Below are 24,172 nucleotides of genomic sequence, written 5' to 3'. Positions count from 1 at the left end.
CATACTGACACGGCCACTACTATCTATGAAGGGAAAGATTAAGTTCAAATAGCCCTCAGCACTCCTTAGATGTCAAACAAGTGATTCTAAGTGTAAAAATAATTCTTTAAAGAATTTTCTACAAATGACATCAAAGTCCCAATGTTTAGAAATATGTTGTCAGTCAATATTTTGAGGTCTTAAGGTTTAGTATGTAAAGGAATGTATTTTCACATGATGTCAGTTTTTCTGTGCTTGTTTTGTATTTGTTTTTTCTTACAGCTAACTGTTCTCTCTCCTTGTCAAAAGCAAGGAGAATAAGTATCTCTAATTGCTGCTACTTACACTGTAACAAAAGTAACATTACATTGAATTTAGCAACTAGGTACATATGAAATTAATTTGTTTGTACACTCCAGTAACATATAAAGAATATACTATTCTATAATTTTATTGTTTTAGTGAATATTTGAAAGCCAAATTTATCATGAATCTCTCAGCTGCTAGATATTTACTTAATGTATTTTATGGCATATAAGATCCCTGGGCGCATAAGACCCCCCTCAGTTTCAGATGGGAATATTAAGAAATTTTTTATACTGTAGCTGTGTATTTCAATGGCATACAGTACATATATATAGCTGTAATATATGGCAGAAAAAACTTGGACAAAGCATGCAACTAGCGGTAAAAATCTTTTAATAATAATTCTGCTGTATTTTACAAGAGAAAACAAAAGTAGCCAAGATATAGCAGAAAATATTCCATAACACACCCCTCCATCACCTCTGCCTTTCATAGATAACTAGACAGTGTCAGTGAATTTATGGTTAGTTAAATTAAAAAAAAAATGAAAACAAATAGAATTGTAGGTTAAATATAAGAAATTATTTAAAAGTTATGTGCAATAGAATAAGACTTTCAGAAAGCTTAATCTATTAAAGTTACTTATATGATTGCGTTTGTGCTATTTTGAAGTCAGTGCGTAAGCCTAACCTATAGGCTAACCTGTGATTGTGTACGTACTGTACTTATATGCAGTGTGTTAAGTAAACTACACACTTATTACCCCCGTCTCTCTTTTACAGTACTATTATTTATGTTTAATGAATGCAGTGCAGTAATGTAATTAATACAGTAATGTAGTACACACATATTTTTATTCTGTGTATGTGGATACATACACATTTACATCTCATTAATATAAATGCATACAGTGCCTATAGAGAGAGAGAGAGAGAGAGAGAGAGAGAGAGAGAGAGAGAGAGAGAGAGAGAGAGAGAGAGAGAGAGAGAGGCGAGCAGACACACACTGAGTTGCTGTTAGTAATTTTGGTGTTTTTTGTTTGCTGTGCAATGCATCACTGTGTGTGTGTGTGTGTGTTTGTGTGTATTGGCTGCTTTATTAATGGATGGATTTAACCACTCTACACACCACCATGGGAAGGATGTTTGGTTTAACATATTAATAATTATTCCGTAATAAAACTAAAAAGAAGACAGTTCATTCAACCAGCAATTTGAATAGCAAGCAACTTTTAGGTCATTAGGTGCTTGTTACGAGGGATTTTAGTGTAATGATAATAGTAAAAATATTGATGATATTTGAGTTAATACCAGTAATATTACAGTATATTATGGAGTCTGGCTAGGAACAACTACTGTTAATCTGTGGCATATGGGTAAACATTAGCACACCAAGTACCTCAATTTTACTTGTAAGATGAGTGTATATTTGAGCCATTTTTGGGAAAAAGAGGATGTCTTATATGCCATCAAATATGTGGTGTCTGTCACTAGTTCTTAGAGAGCTCTTTACAGTCCTAAGGTGATACTACATCTTATCTGTCAGTAAATATATTTAGCAGAAAAGCTAACACAAGTAAAACCAAATTCTCAATAGAGTCGTTGATTTGTGATTCAAGTCATGCAGTACAAATATTTGTTGCAACCACCACATTAAACATAATCCAGTTTACCTGGAGACTTGTACCAGAAACAAATTTTAGCAGATTTATGTTAGTAGTATTTCTCTTATTATTCTTTACCACTGAACAGTGACTTAAATAACTAATCCAAATTCATGAACATTTTTTATCCATCTTCTCTGCTGTGCGCACAGAATATATTCCATAAGCTAAATGATACGCTTTATCCATAGACTTACCAATCTTCAGGTCCTTATTTGTTGGAACATTAGTAGTGTGACTAGTGGTTGGATCATAAAATTACTTTTCATTAGTATTCTGATATTGAAATTTGATAGCTGAAGAGGCTTACTGGAAAAACTGTTTTTAATGTGGGATTTGAATGCCTATGGAAATGTTTTGCCATTTAACATTTGAATAAAGATAAAACACAAATTGAATGAATTTTTGGAAATGTATTTTTAGGTTTATTATTTTTTAAACAAATATAAGGGAAAAATAGAGGAATTTATTTACACGAAAGAAAAGAGAGAACTGGAGAAACACTCTTAGAAAAACTTATAGAAAAACTTATGAGAGATGCAGTGGTTTTACTAAACTTGTTTTTTTAACTGTAGCAGGATTCAGTAGCTTAATCTGAACCAAAGATAAGGCTGTATGCAGGGCAATGGTTTGTCCATTATGCAGATACACTGTCAATTCCTAGGTTGTTGTTTATTTAGAGTTACTTATATTCTTGTATATTTTTAATTTAGTGCCTCTGTCTCACTATCATACATGTGTTGCTGGTGCTTGTTATTGTAAAGAAGGCCAGAATAGGTATATTTGCCATCTGTTACTTCTGAGACTTGAGAAAATTGAAATTGAAAAGTCGAGAAGTTAAAATTTTTCATAGTGAATGTCTTGAAAGAATTGGCTCAGATAAAGATTTAACATTAAGATGCAGTTTTCAAAAACTATTGCTGTAAGTTAGGTGATATTTCAGTTCTTTTATGTGGGATAACCATTTTAGTTGTAAATCCAGCAAGGATAACATCCCTTATTCTTCTTCAATTCTGAGCAGAAGTCCCGAAAAATTGAGAGATCTTCATCTACCTCTTCTGCTGAATCTGCTAGTAGTCCTATCAAGGTATTATGGCTAATTTTATTTCCCTCCTCTTTACCTGTGGTGTTACTGGTCACTTTGGTGTTTTCATTATCAACCACTGTTACAGATGATAGCAGGGCTAATAATTGCTTGGATAAAAACTTAGGTTGAGAACTTGTTAAACTAGAGAGTACTGTTTGTCAGTTATGTGGATGTATAATTTTCTATTTACATGTAAGTATAGCCAAAACTGAATATTTGACCCTCGACCTTTCAGCAGCATTTTTTTTTTTTTTTTTTTTTTTTAGTAAAATAGGTTAATAAGCTACTCAAGCAAAAGTATTTTTATTGAAACCCATATCTAGTTCATAATTGATGTACCTGTACTCATCTGACATAGCCCAACATTCAGTGGTTTAGTAAAATTCGTTAGTAAATAAGGTTCCCATAAAATTCCCTAGTAAGTAAGGTTTCAATAAAATTCACAAGTGAGTAAATGTGATATAGGTTAGTAAGGCATTGCAAATAAGGTGTTTAGTTTTAGGAACAATCCAGCTGCTGGATTATATATTATAGAGACATTTTTTCAACCAGTTTTATGTTTTCCCATTTTTTACAGTGATTGGCATTATAAGATAAGTATGTTGAAAATACCAATGTGACCAGTGACCAACCCTTGTATTGCACCTGTTTTTGTGTAAACATCAATGTCACCATAATGGACTGGTAGTAATTGTAAAAATAAATGGTTTTGAAATTTTTATAGCATTTCATTTTAATTTTAGAGCAAGGATACTGGAAGAAGAATATGATGTACATCAACGAAAATATCTGAGCAATTAATGGTATATATATGCTTTCTCCTGTTATCTCATTGTCTGAATTTTTAGTTAATCATCACCTCAGGAAATTTTAGTTGAAGTAAAGATGAGAAAAATGCAGTATATAAAATTACTCAATAGAATGAAACTTAAATGTATTAACTCATTCAATGATTATGTATTGCAGTTTCTTGTTATATCATGAATTCTTCAGGGTATCCAGCCCTTAACTATGTGCAGAACTACTTTGCTTCCAAGTTACTAGTTTAAATTAAAATATGTATTGGAGGATGCACAAAATTGCATTAGTTTTAGTGTTAGTGTGTTAACACTAGCAATTAAACATTGCCTGATATTTTTCACAATTGCATAGTGGAACTGCTTTTTGATAAGTCATTTTGTTCACATGCTTGTACTGTTGCACTTCTGTATTTTTTTTAAGTTATTGTAATTTTTTTATTGATACTTGTTTCAGTTATTTATGTATTTTGAATCCTGTATGTTGATAGCATGATGTTTTCCTTCATAAACTTTTTGTTTAAAAAATTTGTTGAGAAAGATCATTTTAGAGGAAAACTGGCTTTATTAAATTCTTCAAATTTCTGAAGGCATGAAAAAATTAATTTATATTTCTGTGAAAGCATTTATGTAATCCATATTCCTTTTCAGGATTTTGGCTTTGAAGGAATTAGGTTTCTTTGTGACTACACTGTAAACTTGTTGAGGGCATAAAAGTTTTGTCGAGAATTGCCACTAGAAATACTTATGTTTGGAAAGGAAAAAAATATTTTCAAGCTGACGTATAAGCACTTTGTGAATTATGCTAGGAATGTCCTTGGCCAAGATTATACAATGTACATACTCATAAATTAAAAACATTGCTGTCATGTAGTTGCTTTTATCCTGCAGGATTTTAAGATGACTAGCCTAGGTTAGGGGTATGCCATATAATTGTACTCTACTTGTATGTGGTTTTCTCTGTTTACCCTTTAATTCATAGTCTTCATTCATTCAAATGTAGAAAATGTTTACTGATTGTCTGTGCATCATGAAATGACCATACTCAACCAATAAATTGGTTATTGTGATGACTATCCTCCTTCTTGACATTATGCTCATGGTGATACATCCACTCCCTACTTAACAAATATCTTAGTTTTACAATATTTCTCATTTACAATGGTAATGAAAAATCTGCTGTCCAGCTATTTAATGACTATCTTGTTTTACAATATTCTCATTTACAATAATAAGGAAAAAACCTACTGTCCAGCTATTTTGTGCATTTATGATACATATTTGGCTGTAATGAATGCTGAGATGAGAGGTGAAAGTAAAACTGTCATAAAGACAGTAACTATGGTTGAATGATCCAGAAGCAACATAGCTCTCTGAAATTTGGTGTCTTTCTCCTTTTTCTCCTGTATTAGTCATTCATCGTTGCCCCAGTGCTACTTGATGCAAAGGTCCTCTGTGAAATTCTGTCACCTGTGTCTTTCCACTGCTTTATCCTCCTCAAATCACCTCTCATCTCCAACCTCCCTTCTCACAGATCTCATCCAAGTATGTCTGGGTCTTCCAACTCTTCTGATGCCCACAGATTTCTAGCTGACTCCATCACAGATAATACAAGAACTCACAAGGAGGTTGCTAAGGCCCGTCTAGTAGTCCTTTGTTGTGCAAGGCTTCCATTCTCTACATTACCTCACCTTGGCTCTGTTAACGAACATTATATCCTAAGCAAGGAATGCAACCTTTTTGTTTTCTTTCACTTGTCACTTGAGCACTTCTTTACTGAGCATTTGGATCCTCTTCTACTTTTGGAGTCCCTTCTTAAGGGTTTGGATGAAGAGCTGGCATCCAGTTGCTTTTCACATTGCCAGTTCTTCCTTGACTTTATCACCAATGCCTAGGTCTGCTCTAATTCTTAAATCTCCATATTGCCAGAAGCCATACAACAGTCATTGTCCTTGTCTTTGACCCTCATTTTTTAAGCAGAGTTCTTGTTACCCCTTTTGCCCAAGCCTAGAAGGTTGGTCTCACCAACCGAGTCACTGTGCAGTAGAGGAAAGTACAGATTAGGTTCTTCTCTGCTCTTGGAGGGTGCATCTTCTGGCAGGGGCTCCAGAAACACTGGAGTACTGAGAAGCATACAAGAAAGTCAAGCTAAAAATACATAAACTGAAGAAAGTTTATCACCAGATGAGATGATTTAATATGGAGCATATGATGAATCCCAAGTGAGAAAAACATCTCGCACTCATTGGAATTTATCATTGATGTGAGAAGATGAAATAAACCAAAGCAAAATGACTTGGAAAGGATAAACTCACCAAACTCTTGACACATTTAAGAGGGAAAAGGAATACAAGTTGTACCACTTTGTTAAGGCGAATGAAGGAAAAATGACACAGTAACAAAAAACGGTGAAAAGTTCCAAAGCTAGAACTCTTGTGTAGCTTGTGATATGGTACATAAGCCCAAAGCACTCAGAAGTTACACAGAAGAATGTGTAATAAGGCTCTGGGCAGACAGTTGAGTGTGGGCTGGTCATGCGTGGTAGAACTTTTCTTTCAACTACAATATTCAAGTAGTTGTAATTGGGATCCATTATATGGGGAACATGTCTAATTACGATTAATAGGTTCGTATAAAAACGTTTGCTGTAAAACATCATTTTGTGTTATAGAATTATTGTGTCTCTGTAGTATGACGTTCAGCCTTTGGTAAAATATGAGATGTCTTCACATAGTATGCTTTACCATTTATTAAGAGTTTTTACGTTTCTTTTCATGCCTATCTTTATTTTAACTGTTGCACCTTTTTGTGAGCCTACTAACCATATACCCTCATTAGCAAATAATTAACTGGATAGCAGTGGTTAAGTATAACCCCCCCTTGCAAAGTAACATGAAATAAATGCAGTAGCGCATGTTACTTATATATTTTTAGTATATCAGTGTTGCACTGCCCCAGGTATATACATGTGAAATTAAAGTACAGTATTTATTATGGAAAATATAAGCTAATCTGAAAGAAGTGGGGGTATGTGAAATTCACTATTGAAGTTGAAACTGTAGGTTAATTTAAGATTTGAGATGTAGATTAGTACCTCATACAGTGAAATTGACGCAGATATGAGGGGATGTTCCTTGGCATTGCTGAAAATACATAATCCAGTTTGAAGTCAAGTTTTCTACTGGTTGACTTGGACATTTAGTGAATGCTCTCCATTCTCTTTTAGCCTGCTCACCGTTCATGTTTAGCCTGTGATCTCCTCTCTTACTTTAGCATTGGTGATAGTTGTTTTCCCAGCACATTCAAGCCAAGAATATTGGCATATTGTGGTCATGTTATCACAAACTCTTCCACTTTAGTTTTCTGTAAAAGAAAACTATTGTGCTGGCTTTGTCTGTCCGTCCACGCTTTATTTGCACTTTATTCTGTCCGCACTTTTTCTGTCTGCCCTCAGATCTTAAAAACCACTGAGGTTAGAGGGCTGCAAATTGGTATGCTGTTCATCCACCCTCCAATCATCAAATATACCAAATTGTACCCCTCTAGCCTCAGGAGTTTTTATTTTAAGGTTAAATTCAGCCATAATCGTGCTTCTGGCAACGATATAGAATAGGCCACCACGGGGCTTTGGTTAAAGTTTCATGGGCTGCAGCTCATACAGCATTATACTGAGTCCACCGAAAGATAGATCTATTTTCAGTGGCCTTGATTATATGATGTACAGAAAACTCGATTGTGCCGAAGAAACTTCAGCGCATTTTCAGTTTTTAGTAAAAGAACACTATTGTGCCAGCTTTGTCTGTCCGTCTGCACTTTTTCTGTTCGCCCTCAAATCTTAAAAACTACTAAGGCTAGAGGGCTGCAAATTGGTATGTTGATCAGCCACCCTCTAATCATCAAACATACCAAATTGCAGCCTTCTAGTTTCAGTAGTTTTTATTCTATTTAAGGTTAAAGTTAGCCATAATCATGCATCTGGCAACAATATAGGCCAGGCCACCATTGGGCTGTGGTTAAAGTTTCATGAATCGCTACTCATACAGCATTATACTGAGACCACCGAAAGACAGATCTATTTCCGGTGGCTTTGATTATACACTTTAGCGGGTGTACAGGAAACTCAAATGCACCGAAGAAACTTCGCGCATTTTTTATGTGTTTTTTTGTTTTTGTAAGTACCAGTACCTTCACTGCATCTAGTAAATCATACACATGTTTTGTTTATTAATTTACTCATCTACCTATGCTCCAGTAGTTTCATTTTACTTTATTCAGGTCCAGCCTCACAGTCCATTTTGTCACTTAAGGGTACAGAAATGCATTACTTCCTCCAAGGTCCTTTCTTCACCATTCTTTCACATGCCAGACATGAAAGATGTAATACTCATTTAAACTTTGTAAGCTCCTCTGACACCATCTGTTAAATTTAATGGCCCACAGTGCATGGTCACTTATTTCTCCTCATTTGCATTTTTTTCCAGTCACCATAAACTTGGTTTTACCTACATCCATTTTCAGTCCTTCATTCTTCCTTTCACTTTACCATCTTGTAAAAATATATACTGTAGACACAGGTCATCTGCATACAAGTAGCTCCCAGTAGCTTCTGCCATTTTTGTGCAACCTCCTCCCACTTTACAAATGTAATCTTTGATAAGTGTATGTACTGTATCTTGTGGTTCTGTTTGGAAATCATTTGTAAATATTTTGAAAACTTTTTCTATAATAATATAAAAATTAGTGCAGGCTCACCCTCTTGATAATGATTTCATGAATTGTAAGTCCACTGTTCAGGGTTTTTATAGTATTGTTATAGAACTCATTTAGATGCATGAATGTAATCTCGTTGCAGCGTTGGGCATCATCCCTTACCCTTGCCTCACTGTCACCAGATTTTGGTAAAGCATTGGTGAGTGATAAAGCTAGTATCAGGTAATGTAATGTCACTATGCTTATGAAAGTATGCATCACTGAGTTACTTTCATAACTTTTCCTAATATTTGCCAAGACTAATTGTAGATTGAGGCAGATTTGCTGATTCTTTTCCACTGACTTCTGCAATCTAGGAAGTGAGGCATTGAAAGTGTGTGTTTTTTTTTATCTTTATTTACTTATGAAAGGTATTGAGAATATGTGATTTATCCACTAATGGCTTTTTGTTTACAGTTGTCAACCTGTCATATAGTAATGTGAATGTGTTGGAAACACTCAAGGTTTTGTATTAGAGTTTGCAGTGATATTACTATGACAAAGTACAACTGAATGATGGTGACAGGAAATCCCAAATTAAGGTATATAAAGAGTAAATATTCTTATTAAAGGTCTGTGTCAGTGCACCATGCAGGTGCACTGTAGGCATTATTAAGGTTGTTTGCAGCGTCCCTTTGGCCCCTAGCTGCACCCAGTTTTTATCCTTTCACTTTACCTGTTTCCATTTCCTTTCTTCCATCTTGCTCTTCAGCCTCTCCAACTCCTCCTTTTTCGCTGTTTTAAGGGCTGAATAGCCGAAAGTACCCCAGTGCTTGACTTTGTAGCCAAATTTTTATAATCATCTTACCAAAGGTCTAAATAGAAGTAAAACTTATTTTTTTCATATTTTTTAATATATATTTTTCATAGGCACTCAACATAAATTCCATTATGATTTTTATCTAATGCTTGCTAAGTTAATCATTTAAAAATTTAGGTCAGTATTGCTGAGGTAAGTAATCTTTAATAGGAAACCCTGAATTGTTTACAAAGTATTGTAAATATTCTTGGTAAAGAACTGCATAAAAGCAAAACTGATATATAGAATATAAATTCTTTACATATATTGTCATCATCAAAATCACTTTGTAAATTATCTTTTTGGATATTATTTTTCGTATAGTAATTTTAACACTTTAGTTTTTGAGGTAAGTAATTATAACATGTATTCATAATTTTGTGGAATTTGGATAGAATTTCTCTTTAACATTAATATTTGCATGGTCTCTTTAACCTTTAATGGATGGGAATCCTCATATGAGTATCTGTAACAGGTTTTGGGTGATGGACCGGAATCCTCATATGAGTATTAATATTACGTGCCATATGTTTTGGCTGTATCAAGCGGGAAAGAGTTCCATCACTTCAGTGGCCCATAAATGACTGGTGGCAACTTTAGACTCAGCTCAGCTCAGTCAGTGGGCATCTCAGGGAGATCAGTATTGTTCTTGACTTGATTGGGGATGTCTTGCTCCTCTCTCTCTCTCTCTCTCTCTCTCCCATGACATCTTTTTATTTATTTGCTCATAAATATACCCAGGGATTGCTGCTGGTTTTAGTTCTTTTATGATATGATGTCAGTTATAATTGCAATTTTGCAAAGAAATATTAGAAGAAACATGTATAACTTGGTAAAATTTACAAGTGTTTTGTAAAAGAGGCCCCACACAGGGTTGTAAATAGTCACTTGCAACTTCTGTGGAAGGTAGGAAAAATTTTTAATTTTTTCTTGCACCATGGCCATTTGCATATCTTCTGCTTTCCATTGATGTGTTTTTTCTTAAATTGGCCAACCTTAAAGTTTGCCCAGTCTGGGAGGTTGCATGATTTATAGTTAGCCCGTCCCTTAAGGGTTAACCATAGAAAGCATATTTGGCACTGATCAGCCAGTTTAGGTGAAGAAAGCACTAATTTATGTCAAGCACCAGAAATATGTAAAAAGTATAAGACCCTTTTCTAGATTAATTAATTAATACTTGGGTTTGTGACCAGGTTATCATCTTTGTCAGATAGCCAGCATCCATATGCATTATTGGATAAATCCTTTGAAGATTTCTTTGTGTCATATGTTGATCTAGTTAACTGATTTATTGACTATAAATCAGTACTTCTTTAAAGTACATCTTTAAAGTACAATCATATTGCTAGCTGTTATGTTGCTGCTTAAAACTGGTAACTATGGAAGAGTCGAGAGCAATTTGTTCAGTATTATCTGCCTTAATGCTGAGAAGATGTTTGCAAACCAATGGGTTGTTTGTGTCCAGACTTCCATAAAACAGAACTTAGTTTTCCATCTAGATTGAAAATCCTAATATGCAAAGTTTTATGTAAGTTATACAGAACAGCATTGATTTTGAAGTTAACCCTCCATTACCCTTTCAGATGATTAGCTGTAATAATCTGTAGCAAAGGAATTTAAGTAATCAAGAGTGGTATCTTGTGATCAAATTGTCATTTGATTAGATGTAACTGTGAAATGTTTAATTACATTTTTTTCAGTGAATACCTCAGTTTACACTATCACATATTTTGTATGGTATCATCTTTGTACAGTACTTCATTTCTCAACATTGCTTTTTGAAGTTAGTTACATGGACTTTCTCTTAGCCAATTTGCCTTTGTTTCCTATGTTTTCCTTACTGTCTGTCTCTTTTGCTACTTATAGTCAAACACACTATAATTCTTTACTGAAATAATTATTTTACTTAAAGATTTTATATCTTTGTGGTGTTTACAAGAGTGAAATATTAACCGAGTTTCATATTGTAGTTCTGTTTACAGCCACAGTAATGATCAATTTATTGATCAGTTTTATTTACAATAAAAGAAAGATTAACAGTATGAATTAGTTGTATGAATTAAATTTTCGTACAAAAAATAGTTGTATGAATTAAATTTTTGTACAAAAAAAAATTAGTAGTTCATATGTATGATTAAATTGTCACTGGGGGCTGAATTACAGTACGCAGCAAGATTTCAAAAGAATTTTTTACTTAATCAGATTCAGTAGTACAGTCTTCTCTGTACTGTATGTAGTTCAAAATTAGTGTAAATTTTCAAGAGAAGTAGTATTTATCTTTACCAGAGTATCATTAAATGTCAGATAGTTAGTAAACATCCAGACCTACAGAAACCACAATATATTCATCATTTTAGTGAGCAGTCATTTCTGATGTATCTTCATGCTGTAAGCTGTTTTATCATAACTTTTCACTTGACAAGAGTTTCACTTCTGCACTGTAAGAATGTTCCATATCTTCAAGAGTTTGAATACTGTACATATGTTTCTATGTTTAGTGTATTGTCATTTTTTAGTGACACTAGTCTCTTGTGTTAAGTATTTAACACAAATTCATATCTAACCTATAAAATTCTGTTTCTCTTGTCTTTTACCTTCTCTATTGCCTTTATTGGTAATGTCATAAAACAGGTTTTGACTTAGGAAAAACCTATTTTTGGTAGTCGCTGCTGAGTCCTCAAGGAGTTACCTTCCATGGTCTACCAGAATTCCATGGTAACCAAACTAATATCAAAGAATTCTCTTCTAGTTGGTCTTTTTGGCCAGGTATTGTGTCGTAATGATTAACATTATAACGTGATGGAGTATATAATGGACTCAGAGATAAGAGGGCACTTTCCCTTATCTTCACTGAAGCTGAACCCAGTTTTTCCAACATCAAAAGAACCTGCAAGAAAGAGAAGAGACTATTGCACATGTGCATCCGCCCTCTTGTTTACAACTGGGCCGTTAAAGACCAAGGAGCCATTACTGTCTGTTGGTCAATGCAGGAGGATCCTTTGCCCAAATCCCATGCCTTTTTGTCAGGGAAGTGGTAGGGTTTTGAGGACTCAACAGCGACTAACAAAAATGTTTTTCCAAAACCTGTTTTTTTATAGCGTAGTCGCTTGTTTTGTCCTCAAGGAGCTTTACAGAGAAATTAACAGGTGACGAAAAAGGCTTAAGCTCTCACTTTTTAATCCCAACACCCCAAAGGAAAAAACATTTCTGATCCGAGCTCAAGCCAAAGATTTCAAGTCCCATTCCTTATTTCAAATACTCTTCAGGTTTTGGTACCAAGGAATAAGAAACTATACACAAACTTACATTTTAGGTTGTAGTTCTACAGAGGCTTACCTAAGCATGCTGGGTTTGGTTGCAGTACTGTCGCCCTTCTCCCAGCAATAGTTAGCATACTCACCGTCAATAAGACCCCTGGTTTTCTGCCGTAGCACTTAGGGGTTAAGACTAACCATGCCACCTACTGTCTATGTTAACTTAAACCCTCTAAGGTTTAAGTTAGTTTTCATACCGGTATATGGCTGTATTACTTGTACATTGTTCCTTTTGCAATGGCCAAGTGAAATTTTTAATTCTAGTTGTCATGCCATTCAGACTAACTGCTACTAACTAATTTGTTTAACTAACCCAAGCTACTGTTTTATATAGCTTAAGTTAATCCTTCTAGTATAATCTATGTTAAGCTAAGAATAGAGGATTTCTTAGAAGGTTCTTGCTTAACCTATTCTAGGCTTATTTACAACTTAAAAGATGTAAACTATAAGGAAAATAATCCTCTTATAATCTGGTTTTCTGTCTTATGTGGCCGAGACTACTCTTTTATATTTGGCCATCGCTGTTTTAGGCTAATAGTAGGATATTCCTTAAAAAGATGTTCCTACTTAATCTGGTTAGGTTGCTACCTGGTCTAGGTTGATATCACCTTCAAAGATATAGGCTACATAAGACTCTACTAGCATGTAGCCTTACAGATATGCTACCAAGTCGTAAAAAACTAGGTTATTTTATTGAGCCTAGGATACTGTTTATATATAATCCTAGGCTTATTTGTTCTTTCTCAAGATAGTATAGGCTACTGCCTAACCCAGACTATTATAGATCACTTAAATGTGTAGGCTAGGCTTATAAGAACAGAAAACTTACTAATATGTAACCTTATAGTTAGTCGACTATTTTTTGTGTAACCCAGGTTGTTGTTTATATCCAATCCTAGGCATGTTGGTCTATTATATAAAACAGTAACTCACTAATGTGTAACCTTATAGCCAGGCTATAAGTTACTCTAATCTAGGCTACTGCCTAATCTGGGTTATGTAATTCACACTTAAGTGTATGCGTTGCATAAAAAACACAATTAGCCTACCTTAGTATGTAGCTTTAAGGCTAGGTTACCATCTCATTCAGCACAGACTAGTTTCATCTAGTCCTAATTACTATTTCATCCAGTCTTAGGTTACATGGTCTAGGGTAACAATTTAGTCCAGAAATGGGATGTTTCGTAAAAAGTTATCACCTAACTTGACATAAGGTAATGCCTAGGCTAGTCCTGGATTATTTAGCTCATGCTTAAGTGCACAGGCTTATATAAAAGGAAAAAATTTATACTAATATGTAGCCTTATTATTGGGCTAACGATTTATTTTGCCCAGATATTGTTATTATATGATCCTCGGGTCCTCTGTCTGAGCTAGGCCACTTAGGGATACGTAATCCATGGACACAAGCTAATGACAACATCCACTATTAAGCTAGTCTAAATTTTTCTCACTTACAGCCTAGGTCATTGTAGACATCATATAATCTGAAAGGATTTTCTATATTAATAATAAGTTGTGGAACATTTCTTTTAGCTAAAACATTTAGTTAGAATTTAAAACAATTTTCGCTTTATGAAACTAGGTAGCAATCAACGAGCCAGGTTCCGGCTTTTAAAAAGAAAATGATCAATTCCAAAAGTTTAAAACTTAAAACTTTTAACTGGAACTTAATATTAAGCACTTATCTTGCTATTTTTGATGTTTCCACGATTTCTTGATAATGAAAACGGAGACAAAAGTCTAATTTTTTCGGAGTGCTGGTAAGGATGTGAACCGTTCACTATAGACCTAGAAGAGATAATGGCTCCTTGGTCTTTAACAGCCCAGTTATAAACAAGACGGCGGATGAACATGCACAATAGTCACTTCTCTTTCCTGCAGGTTCTTTTGACGTTGGAAAGACTGGATTCAGCTTTGCTGAAGATAGGGAAAGTGCCCTCTTATCTCTGAGTCCATTATATACTCCATCACGTGTTATAATGTTAACAATTACGACACAATACCTGACCAAAAAGACCAACTAGAAGAGAATTCTTTGATATTAGTTTGGTCATGATGGAGCTCTAGTAGACCATGGAGGTAACTCCTTGAGGACAAAACAAGCGACTACCCTATCAAAAAAATTATTTACCCTCACTGATGTTAAAGAGAATGCCAAGTTTTTAATCATCAGTGTGAGTGGGATTATTGTCTAGGGTTTGTGAAAAAGGAACATGGGAATGTTCTGTATGAACTTTCACCAAATTATCTTGGGTATTTATGAAAGAAAATATTCCAGTTCAGTCAGATGAATAAGTATTAGAACAAGATGTAAATTTTCCATTGTGTTAGAGGCACCACAGAGAAGTGCACTGGATCAGTAAATTGATGAGTTTGAAGTAAGAGTTTAATATGATGACAATTTTGATGTGTCATGTCTTTTTTTGTGTAAATAGGGTATTACTGGAGAGTAAAGGTTGTATATTGAAATTTTTTTGCAGTTTTTAACAATGAGTTTGTTTTTATTGTATTTCTCTATTTTGTATTTTACTGGAACTAAGAGTTATTTTTTGGATAAAATGTTTAATGGTATAATTTTAATAAGCAGTTTCATTTATGAATACCTTTTTCTCAGATGATTTATCCTAAAAATGCCAAAGCAGATGATTTTACACTTAAATTGCTCATATATGCATATAAACTTCAGTTTTATAAAATTTTGCTTATGCTACCATCTAAATTGGTTTAGATGCAATATCTAAGTGCAAATGACTTTTTATTCTGATAAAGAGGAAAGCTAAGTGATTATTATATTACTGTTGTAGGGAGATGCTTTGAACAACATAGTTGTCCATGAAGAAGACAACCATGAGCCTGTACTCTTTCCTTCAAGTCAAAAGTCATTTTTTGGAAAAAAGAAAGCAACGGTTAAGGTGAATGACAGCGACTGGTCAGAAAGACTCCTTAGATGTTGTAGGAAGCTCTGGATCCATCATGCAAAGGCTCATCAAGAACTTACCAGGTTAGTTTACTCTAGTAATGACAAAATCTGTTGGTGGCTTAACATATTTGTAAAATTAGTCATTTTAGATTTTGGTTTTGCATTTTTTTTTTTGTACTCTTCTTAACCCTGAGACCTTAACTTGTGGTACTTGATTAATAAATCTCTAACTATAAGAATTCATGATATGTTAAATTTGTTTGCACCTGACTAGTTTTCATTTAGGTGTTTATATCAGCTGAATATGAAGTATCTTATGGTCTACCAAACAAAGTTTTTTTATTATAAACTGATATTGATTTCTTGGAATTATGCAGAGTAAATGATACTTAAAATTTACGAATTGAGCCCTGAAGTCTCATGTAATTTTAAGATTTTCTAAATTCCAAGAAAAACTGTTTGTATTACTTTGTATTACTTTTGCATAAAATTTCTCTATCATGAGAATTGATATTGTATCTAAAATGGTTGATCACAGGGGAGACCATAGACTGGGACTGGTATCACAGAATCTGCTTGATAGTCAGTACATGCTCTTCAGTCTAGATTAATCAGTAAAGAAACTGCTGATTTGCCCATCTATACTGAAATTTGTTTGATTATTTTTACATTTAATGCTGACTTAGAGTTGAGTATTACTGTCAGAATTATATGCAGAAATTGCATGACAATGGTCCTAATAAAAAAACTGGCAGATCTTCATTGCCAAAACCTGTTTCCATAACAAAAGTAATTTATGATCTCCACTTGGTGTGATAACTATTTTAAGAAAAGCAACAGTATTAACCATTAATATCAGCAAGGTCAGAATACAGTAATATGAAATTAAACAACAACAGAAAACATAATTATCTGTTACACGATGGAACTAATTTGTGAAGCATCTACAAGTTGAACAGCTGAGCTCTGTTTTGTGAAACTCAGAGTCAGGATTCATTATATGATAAATGTAATACTGTTTTCTGGCAAATTAGGCACACTTCCTCCCGCCCCTTGAAGAATGTCACAGAAAATATGTGTCCTGTATTACCACAGATAATACAGGATACTGGCAAATGGGTGGTATATCAGAAATATTCTATTCTAGATAGCAAAGGCAAGAGATGAAAGATATGTTTTTCCATGCTTCACTCACTCTTCATTCCTCTTTGTTTTCTCTTTTTAACCACATTTGTTCACTGTTAGTGTCCTTCATGTATTAGTATAGTACTGGATGCATTCATAGTACTTTTTTTCTTTTCTTTTTCATTTCATTCTATATGTTGCTTATCACTTTTTGCTCCTTTATACAGAGAGTACATGAGAGTACAGTATGTATGCAAGGGAAAGGGTGCCCCAAAATTAGGGAGGATGATGGGTATCCTACCAATCCTATCTTTCCCATTGTTAGAACAATCGTTTGCCGATTGTTCCCTTATTGCTTGTTGCCTTTTGTTTGTTTGTTTTTCTTGCTGGTGAGTTGACGTGTGGTGGATGGTGTCAGACTTCGCCAGTCAGGTCCAGGACAGCAGCAGATCATGGCAGCAGAGTAGCGGAGAGCATTCTTTTGGACGCGATGGTTGTCGTATCGACTCTGTCGTGGGAGTCCAGTCTTGTGGAACTGTGTTTGAGGATGTGATGGTTGCCGTATTGGCTCTGTTTAGTTGTCCTGCAGTTTTAATGATCATGCTGTTTGATTTTCTATTGGTTTGTTGACGTATTTATTATGCTGCCTACTTTTTTTTGTATGTTGCTGCTCCTGATTTGTTAAATGGATTTATGTAAAATTTAATTACTTAAATTTTTACCTTGCTGCCTCTGTTATTTATTTTCGATCATTTTAAGTTTTTTTTTCTCTCCTGGACCTGACTCACTTGTAAATTTTGTAAATAAATTAATATTAAGGTAACTTTTTGGTTTTGTTCTGCTCCTTCCTCCTTTGTTTGTCACCTCTCATCAGTCATTGCAGCCCAATTGCTTGTTTTATTTTTAAGAACCTGTCGATCTCGAGAGGCAAGATCGTAATATTGGCGACCGTAGGCCAGGGTTGGTTCTGTTTTGGCTGGCGGGGGTGTGGCAGCATCGGGGGAGAGTATTTTGTTTGTAAAAAAAATTTTTTATTGTAATTTTTTTTTTCTGTTAGGTGGGGAGGTGTTAGGAACAATCGTTTGCCGATTGTTCCCTTAGTGGGTTGTTGCCTCCTTTGTTTGTTTGTTTTTCTTGCTGGTGAGTTGACGTGTGGTGGATGGTGTCAGACTTCGCCAGTCAGGCCCAGGACAGCAGCAGATCACGGCAGCAGAGCAGCGGAGAGCATTCTTTTGGATGCAATGGTTGTCGTATCGACTCTGTCGTGGGAGTCCAGTCTTGTGGAACTGTGTTTGAGGACGTGATGGTTGCCGTATCAGCTCTGTTTAGTTGTCCTGCAGTTTTAATGATCATGCTGTTTGATTTTCTGTTGGTTTGTTGATGTATTTACTATGCTGCCTACTTTTTTTTGTATGTTGCTGCTCCTGATTTGTTAAATGGATTTATGTAAAATTTGATTACGTAAATTTTTACCTTGCTGCCTCTGTTATTTATTTTCGATCATTTTAAGTTTTTTTTTTTTTTTTTTTCTCCCAGACCTGACTCGCTTGTAAATTTTGTAAATAAATTAATATTAAGGTAACTTTTTGGTTTTTTTCTGCTCCTTCCTCCTTTGTTTGTCACCTCTCGTCAGTCATTACAGCCCAATTGCTTGTTTTTTTTTTTTAAGAACCTGTCGATCTCGAGAGGCGAGATCATAATACCCATATTCTCACAAAATTGGCCTTTACAGTTCGCAAGGTAACTCATTCAGAGTTATTACTAAACATGAAACGTAAATATTGAAAAAAGCAAAATAGTACTTTTGACAGTGATGATCACATGAAATATTTTATTTGATATTTTTTATTAGGGGTTTGATATGTTGAGGCTTTTGAATACTGAAAATCAGATGATGAATGATTTATTGTAATTGTGGTAAATGGAACAAGATTTTTTGTAATCACTTCATTATTATTGGTGTTATCAAACTGAAGTGAAAATAAAAATTATTATTCTTGGGGGCATTAAGAAGCTACATCTTTTGTTTGTTTGTATCTATAAAAAAATGTTACACACACATTTATGTATAGTCATTGATTGTAATGTTTTTATTTTCAGCTTGGTGTAGATGTTAAACTTGGTAATTCTGGTTTAACCAAATTAGTCATATTTTCACCCTTCTACAAAATTTTGAACAAAGCAAAATATGACTTAGAAGTTATAGAAGTAGGAGTTCCATCAGCAGAATGGTTTACTGTCTTGTCTGGTGAGTAATAGTTTGGAGAAATATATATTTTTTATTGATATTGAAAATACAAAGGCATTGAATTTCATGCAGTATCTTAGTGGTGATTTATCCCTCCTGTGGCACAAGCTGTCCACTGATATAATACCTGTAGGGAAACAAAGTATGCAGAGGTTATAATGTGTGATGCAAGAACTTTCACAGTTGTCTCTTTTCTGTCCTTGTGCAATTTGGTAACAACACTTATTTGTCCTTCTCCATACCTTCACACCTGGCAGTGTGAAATATCCTAGGTTTTAATCTCATCTAATGAGTCTTCATACAGGGCTTTGAATACCCAGCATCATATGGGATGAAGAATCTCAGGAGAACCAGGTGACCCTACTGCTGGTGAGAGAGTTGATTGGTTCCAACCTGACCCTCACAACAGCTATAAACTTCCATTTTTTCACCATCAAAATAATGACCTTTAATTTTTTTTATCTTGGGTATTTCATTCCTCCTCTCAAGAGTCCTAGTTACTCTTTTATAACTTCCTGACCCTCTCCAAATATTGTGTTCTGTACTTCTATTTCCACCTCGGAGTAGGGTGTGTAAACTGCATTATAAACTCGTTGTTTACTCATGGATATTAGACTGCTGTCATTTTAATTATGTCTACAGTTATCCTGTACTTAATAAATGTTTCACTTTTGTCTTTAGATATTGTTTCCTCCTTGAATGATTTTTTTGCCACAAGTCTGTTCTCATGGTTACCACATGGAAAACTTTACTGGATTTGAAATTGCAGTGTACTTCAGTGATGGCTTTTGTAGGTGTGGAGGTCTTTGTCTTTCTCAATATGAACTTAGAACTAAAACTGGTGAACATATTTTCTGAATTTTGCAATTATGTAACTAATCGCTATAAGGATATATAAGTGTTCTCCACTTTACAGAAAAAATATTTGACAGTTTTTGATACTTGAAAACAAGAACATAAAATCTTAGCAATATGATATCCCATCATACTGAATGCTAACAAAAGCAAGAACATATAAGTAGAATATAGATCATTTCTAAAATTAAGCTAAATATATAATACAGGGTGGTAGTGGAGGGTTACTTAATGGAGTGGTGCTTGGAGATTCAGGATTATTGGGGGAAGCAGAAGTGGTAGCTGAGATTGAATTCAGAGATGGAGCATGTTAAGAAAGAACAAGGTCTTCTGTTGTTTTTTCTCAAGTTGATTATCATTTCTTTTGCCTCTGGCAAGAAGTGGATAGCTGAGATTTTGGTAGCTGATCCTGAAAAACCTAAAGGATGGTCAGATGCTTTGTCTAGTAATTTTCTTATTTGTAGTTCTTTGTAACTACAAAACACAACCTGTAAATTATTTTTAAACTAACAACTGTTATCAAAATTACTCTTACAAAATTGTCGTATTGTGAGTACAGCCAAGTAACTCACAACTTACAAATTAAATTCTAGCAATGTTTCACTTTTTGGACTGTTAGCAACATGTCATCTTTTTGCCGTTATTTTCCTTTCTTTTAATGTCTTACTTATTTTTTCAGTAGTTTTTATTCATTGTTGATGTAAGCAGTCAACTCCTTTTTTTTTTTTTTCCTGTAGATCTGTTCTATGTCTGTCCTTTAATGGTAATTCTCTGGTGTCTATTTTTGTCTTACATTTTTTCTTTCATCAGTAATCCAAGTTTTCAGTTTTTTTTTATAGTGTAATTCAGCATCTCTCCCTTATATTAACATTCCGGATGCCATATAGCTTTAAATTTCCCTGGGAAGAATAACATGTATACTGATAAATTTATGTTCTTATACTAAGAGTTTTTATTTTATCTAAAATTACCCACACTTCAGGTCACTAAGGTCATATAAGCTTTTCTTAACCCCATTTGAAGTAATGCTCTCATGTTTGGGTGCTTTCTCCTTTGTTTATTCCTTGAGAGGACTCCATTGAATGATAATTGAATATTATTTCTGTTGTTTCCACAAACTGTTTTGCTTTTATAGCAGAGTCTTGAAAGGATTTAGTTGTGATAGTGTAGCTGCATTCTTTATCTTTAAAAAAAATAGTAAACGAATTATTATAAACTACGATAAAGTGTAAGAGGTAATTGAGAATTATCTTGACAGAGCCTGGAGTCAGTTGTTTACATTTGCAAACTTACTGAGTAAGCACTTCTATTCTAAAATAAAGTTGAGTATTTTGTGGATATTGCTTTATTATGACGAGTACTATTTTCAGGCGAATGCATTGGTTGGTGGCCAGTAGGAAGTGGGAGGCTTATCCGAGTACGAGTGCGTGGGACTGAAGAGATGACACAGCCAATGTCCTACCATAGACCTCTTGCAATTTTGTTAAAATTGTCCAACATGGTAAGTTCTTCAATTCCTTTCTTCTATTTTTTTGTTTCTGATCCAAGTTGCAAATGACTGGAATAATTTTAGTCTGTATTTGTTTTCAGATAACTGTTTGCCATTGCTTATACAATTTTATGTGAACCAAAAACATAGATGTGCTTGAAAACCTTTCCTTATTTTTTCCATTCACTAAGTTATTCTTATCATTATCAATTCTGCATTATGTTTTTGCTCTGTGGAGTTACACATGTAATGTTTTCTCCCCTCTTCTACCTTTTACATTTTTTTTTATTCCCATATTTTCCTGGTCCTCATGAATATTCTTCTGAAATTATTTCTGTATGTAAGACCTCTAGTATTAGATTTTCCAGCCTCTGGACACCACATCACCCAACAGCGCTCTCATTTGTAATATTTGGTCTTCCGAATGTGCTCTAGCAATGAATCTGAGTATTTTGTAGCCAGACCCCTTACAAGTATCTTCCTTTGTTGTTGTAAATGCCCATGTCCCCACAGTGTAGAACCTTTATATGATCAGTTACTTAAATTGTACATTTAGTTGTGTTGCAGTTCATTGCCCAGCAGCTTGTGTGTATAGGCATCATCCAACTTTCATATAGAATAAATTTTTAACCTCTGTATTTTAGGGCAGTAAATGATGATCCCTACAAACAAACTGTTCTTCTGAACACCTTTGGTTGCTGAATATGGGATGCTCAAGAAGGCTCTTTTAAGCTGCATAAAAAAAATCTGGTATAAAATGATTTTCATGCATTTGGAAAATTGCAGAACAATTAATTTCCCTGTATTGTAGAAAGGAAGCATGCAAGATGAACTTAGAAAAAATATTAGAACTGCCAAACCAATTTTGAAAAGTCTTCCTCTTTTTTATCAATAGCAAATCCTTGTCAGCTTTTTGCAAGGTTTCTTTTTGTTTTGTATTTTAATAAAACAGGCACTCCCAGGATTCCAATAGTTTATTTTATGATATCTCAATTTTATGATGGTGATAGCAGTAATACACAAGCAGGAACCATATTCCAAATTTTGAATTTCAGTTTTTTCCTGGAACAAGCAATATGGGCCACAATAAGCTCTCGTGAATGTAGGGCATCTAGGCATAAGCACGGTTAGCTTATAAAGAAATATCTAGACATACTTGTCTAATATTTAATACACTTAGTACATACTTATTATAAAAATCATGTCTTTATTTGAATTACACTTTATTTTCAGACAGTCTTTTTGACATAGAAAGACCTGATACTTATTTTCTACACTGCAGAAACTATATTAAATCTTAAAAGTGATTAAATTTCATGGTTAATTAGCAAACTGATTTGTACACCCATGAACAGTTTGTCTTTAATGTGTCTTGGAAACTTAATTAAATCATATTCATACAGAAACTAATGCTGGTTTAACCATAAATTTATAGATACAGTATATGTTTTATATTATGAAAGCCTGTTCATTTTGTCATTTCAGTATGGTGGTGTAATGACTGAAGTGAGCCACTCAGAGGGTGGTGTGCTAATAACTCTTGACGAATGTTTTGATGGTGCTACCACAGCCTTAATCATTAATCAGCTGACAAACACAACAGTAACCTTTTGGCAGGATGACCAAGAGGCAAAGAAACTGTAAGTTCAGACTATTATTCTTGTGTCCTTTTTATAATACAATGTGATCATGTAACTTTAGGAACGAGATTTGTTACCTCACAATCCCATTAAGTATTGTTGAGAAATACAAATAATGCACATTATAAACAGAGGATGTACTGAAGACTAACAGCCATGCAGGTAAGAAAAAACTTGTAATAGCCAGGATTTACTCCACAGTGAAACAACCCAGAGAGTCATAAAACAGGTAACTATGCCACTGCTCTTACCAGGTTAAAAGATCAGCAACACACAATACTAAATACTAAAAATAAGAGAGGTCTGGATGGAGAGATGATTAAGTGGTGTTTTTATGATTTAAATGCATTGGCATTCCTGAATATGGTATAAAAAAAACAGCAAGGTTTGGGGAAGTCAGCTAGCTGCTGACATTCAAAAAAGAGAGGCAGTTAGCAACTGGGGAACACTGTTCCAAAGGTTCATGCACAAGGCTACCTTTGTTTATTTTCTTTTTTCTGGTAAACAAAAGATTGTAGTGTCCAGGACATTTAGGAAACATAAATGTTGGATAATATAAGAAATGGGTTTGTGATGGATGAAAGTAAGTTCCAGAGCATTAACCCTTAGAGATCACTTAAACTTTCCTTGGCCACAAACAATTATGCTTTGGTTTTTATATTATATCTCAGATAGTTTTTCTTGTCAGTTTATCATATTACTGTAGTCACATGACTTTGTCATGTGATTATAATAATTTGACCACCATGTTAGGGGATTTTTGTAATTGGAATGCATGTTAGATTGACAAGTAAAACCCAATTGAACTTACAAAAACAATTGCAATTAAAAAAAAATAATAATTTTTTCATTAATTCCTTATATCAGGTATTGGAGAGTGATTCATCTGGTACAGAACTGCAGAGAGAAACTTTTTTAAAAAATTTGATAACCTGGTGAAATGAGATGATGGAGACAAAATTTCCTTTAATTTATTTTTTTCCAATATTTGAAATTCATTATCAATTACACTTGGTACATTCACATAAAAATTGTATATTCATTTGTTAGTGGTACTTTACATTCTGTACATAAAGGGATTAGATTTTGTAGGCTATTCACCAAAATCGATGGGCCAGACAAGAGTGACAAATTCTGTTGTTACTCAAAATTACCTGTGTGTAGTTCCTTTTGACATGATGAATCTTATATTCCAACA

At 34.2% G+C, this 24,172-nt stretch overlaps 1 protein-coding gene across 1 annotated transcript in view; it reads left to right on the top strand.

Moving 5' to 3' along the window:
• The window catches only part of LOC136835462 (intermembrane lipid transfer protein Vps13-like), a 195,299-nt gene that overhangs the window by 121,062 nt on the left and 50,065 nt on the right, over nucleotides 1-24,172 (top strand). Inside the window, 7 exon segments of the mRNA XM_067099021.1 lie at nucleotides 2,970-3,035; nucleotides 15,502-15,635; nucleotides 15,637-15,669; nucleotides 15,671-15,698; nucleotides 18,843-18,990; nucleotides 21,216-21,346; nucleotides 22,820-22,974. Coding sequence (XP_066955122.1) covers nucleotides 2,970-3,035; nucleotides 15,502-15,635; nucleotides 15,637-15,669; nucleotides 15,671-15,698; nucleotides 18,843-18,990; nucleotides 21,216-21,346; nucleotides 22,820-22,974 — 695 coding nt within the window.

The sequence above is a fragment of the Macrobrachium rosenbergii genome, chromosome 55, assembly GCF_040412425.1.
Source record: "Macrobrachium rosenbergii isolate ZJJX-2024 chromosome 55, ASM4041242v1, whole genome shotgun sequence".
Lineage (NCBI taxonomy): Eukaryota > Metazoa > Arthropoda > Malacostraca > Decapoda > Palaemonidae > Macrobrachium > Macrobrachium rosenbergii.
The sequence above is the reverse complement of the archived record's forward strand: the minus strand, read 5'-3'. Positions and strand labels throughout refer to the sequence as shown.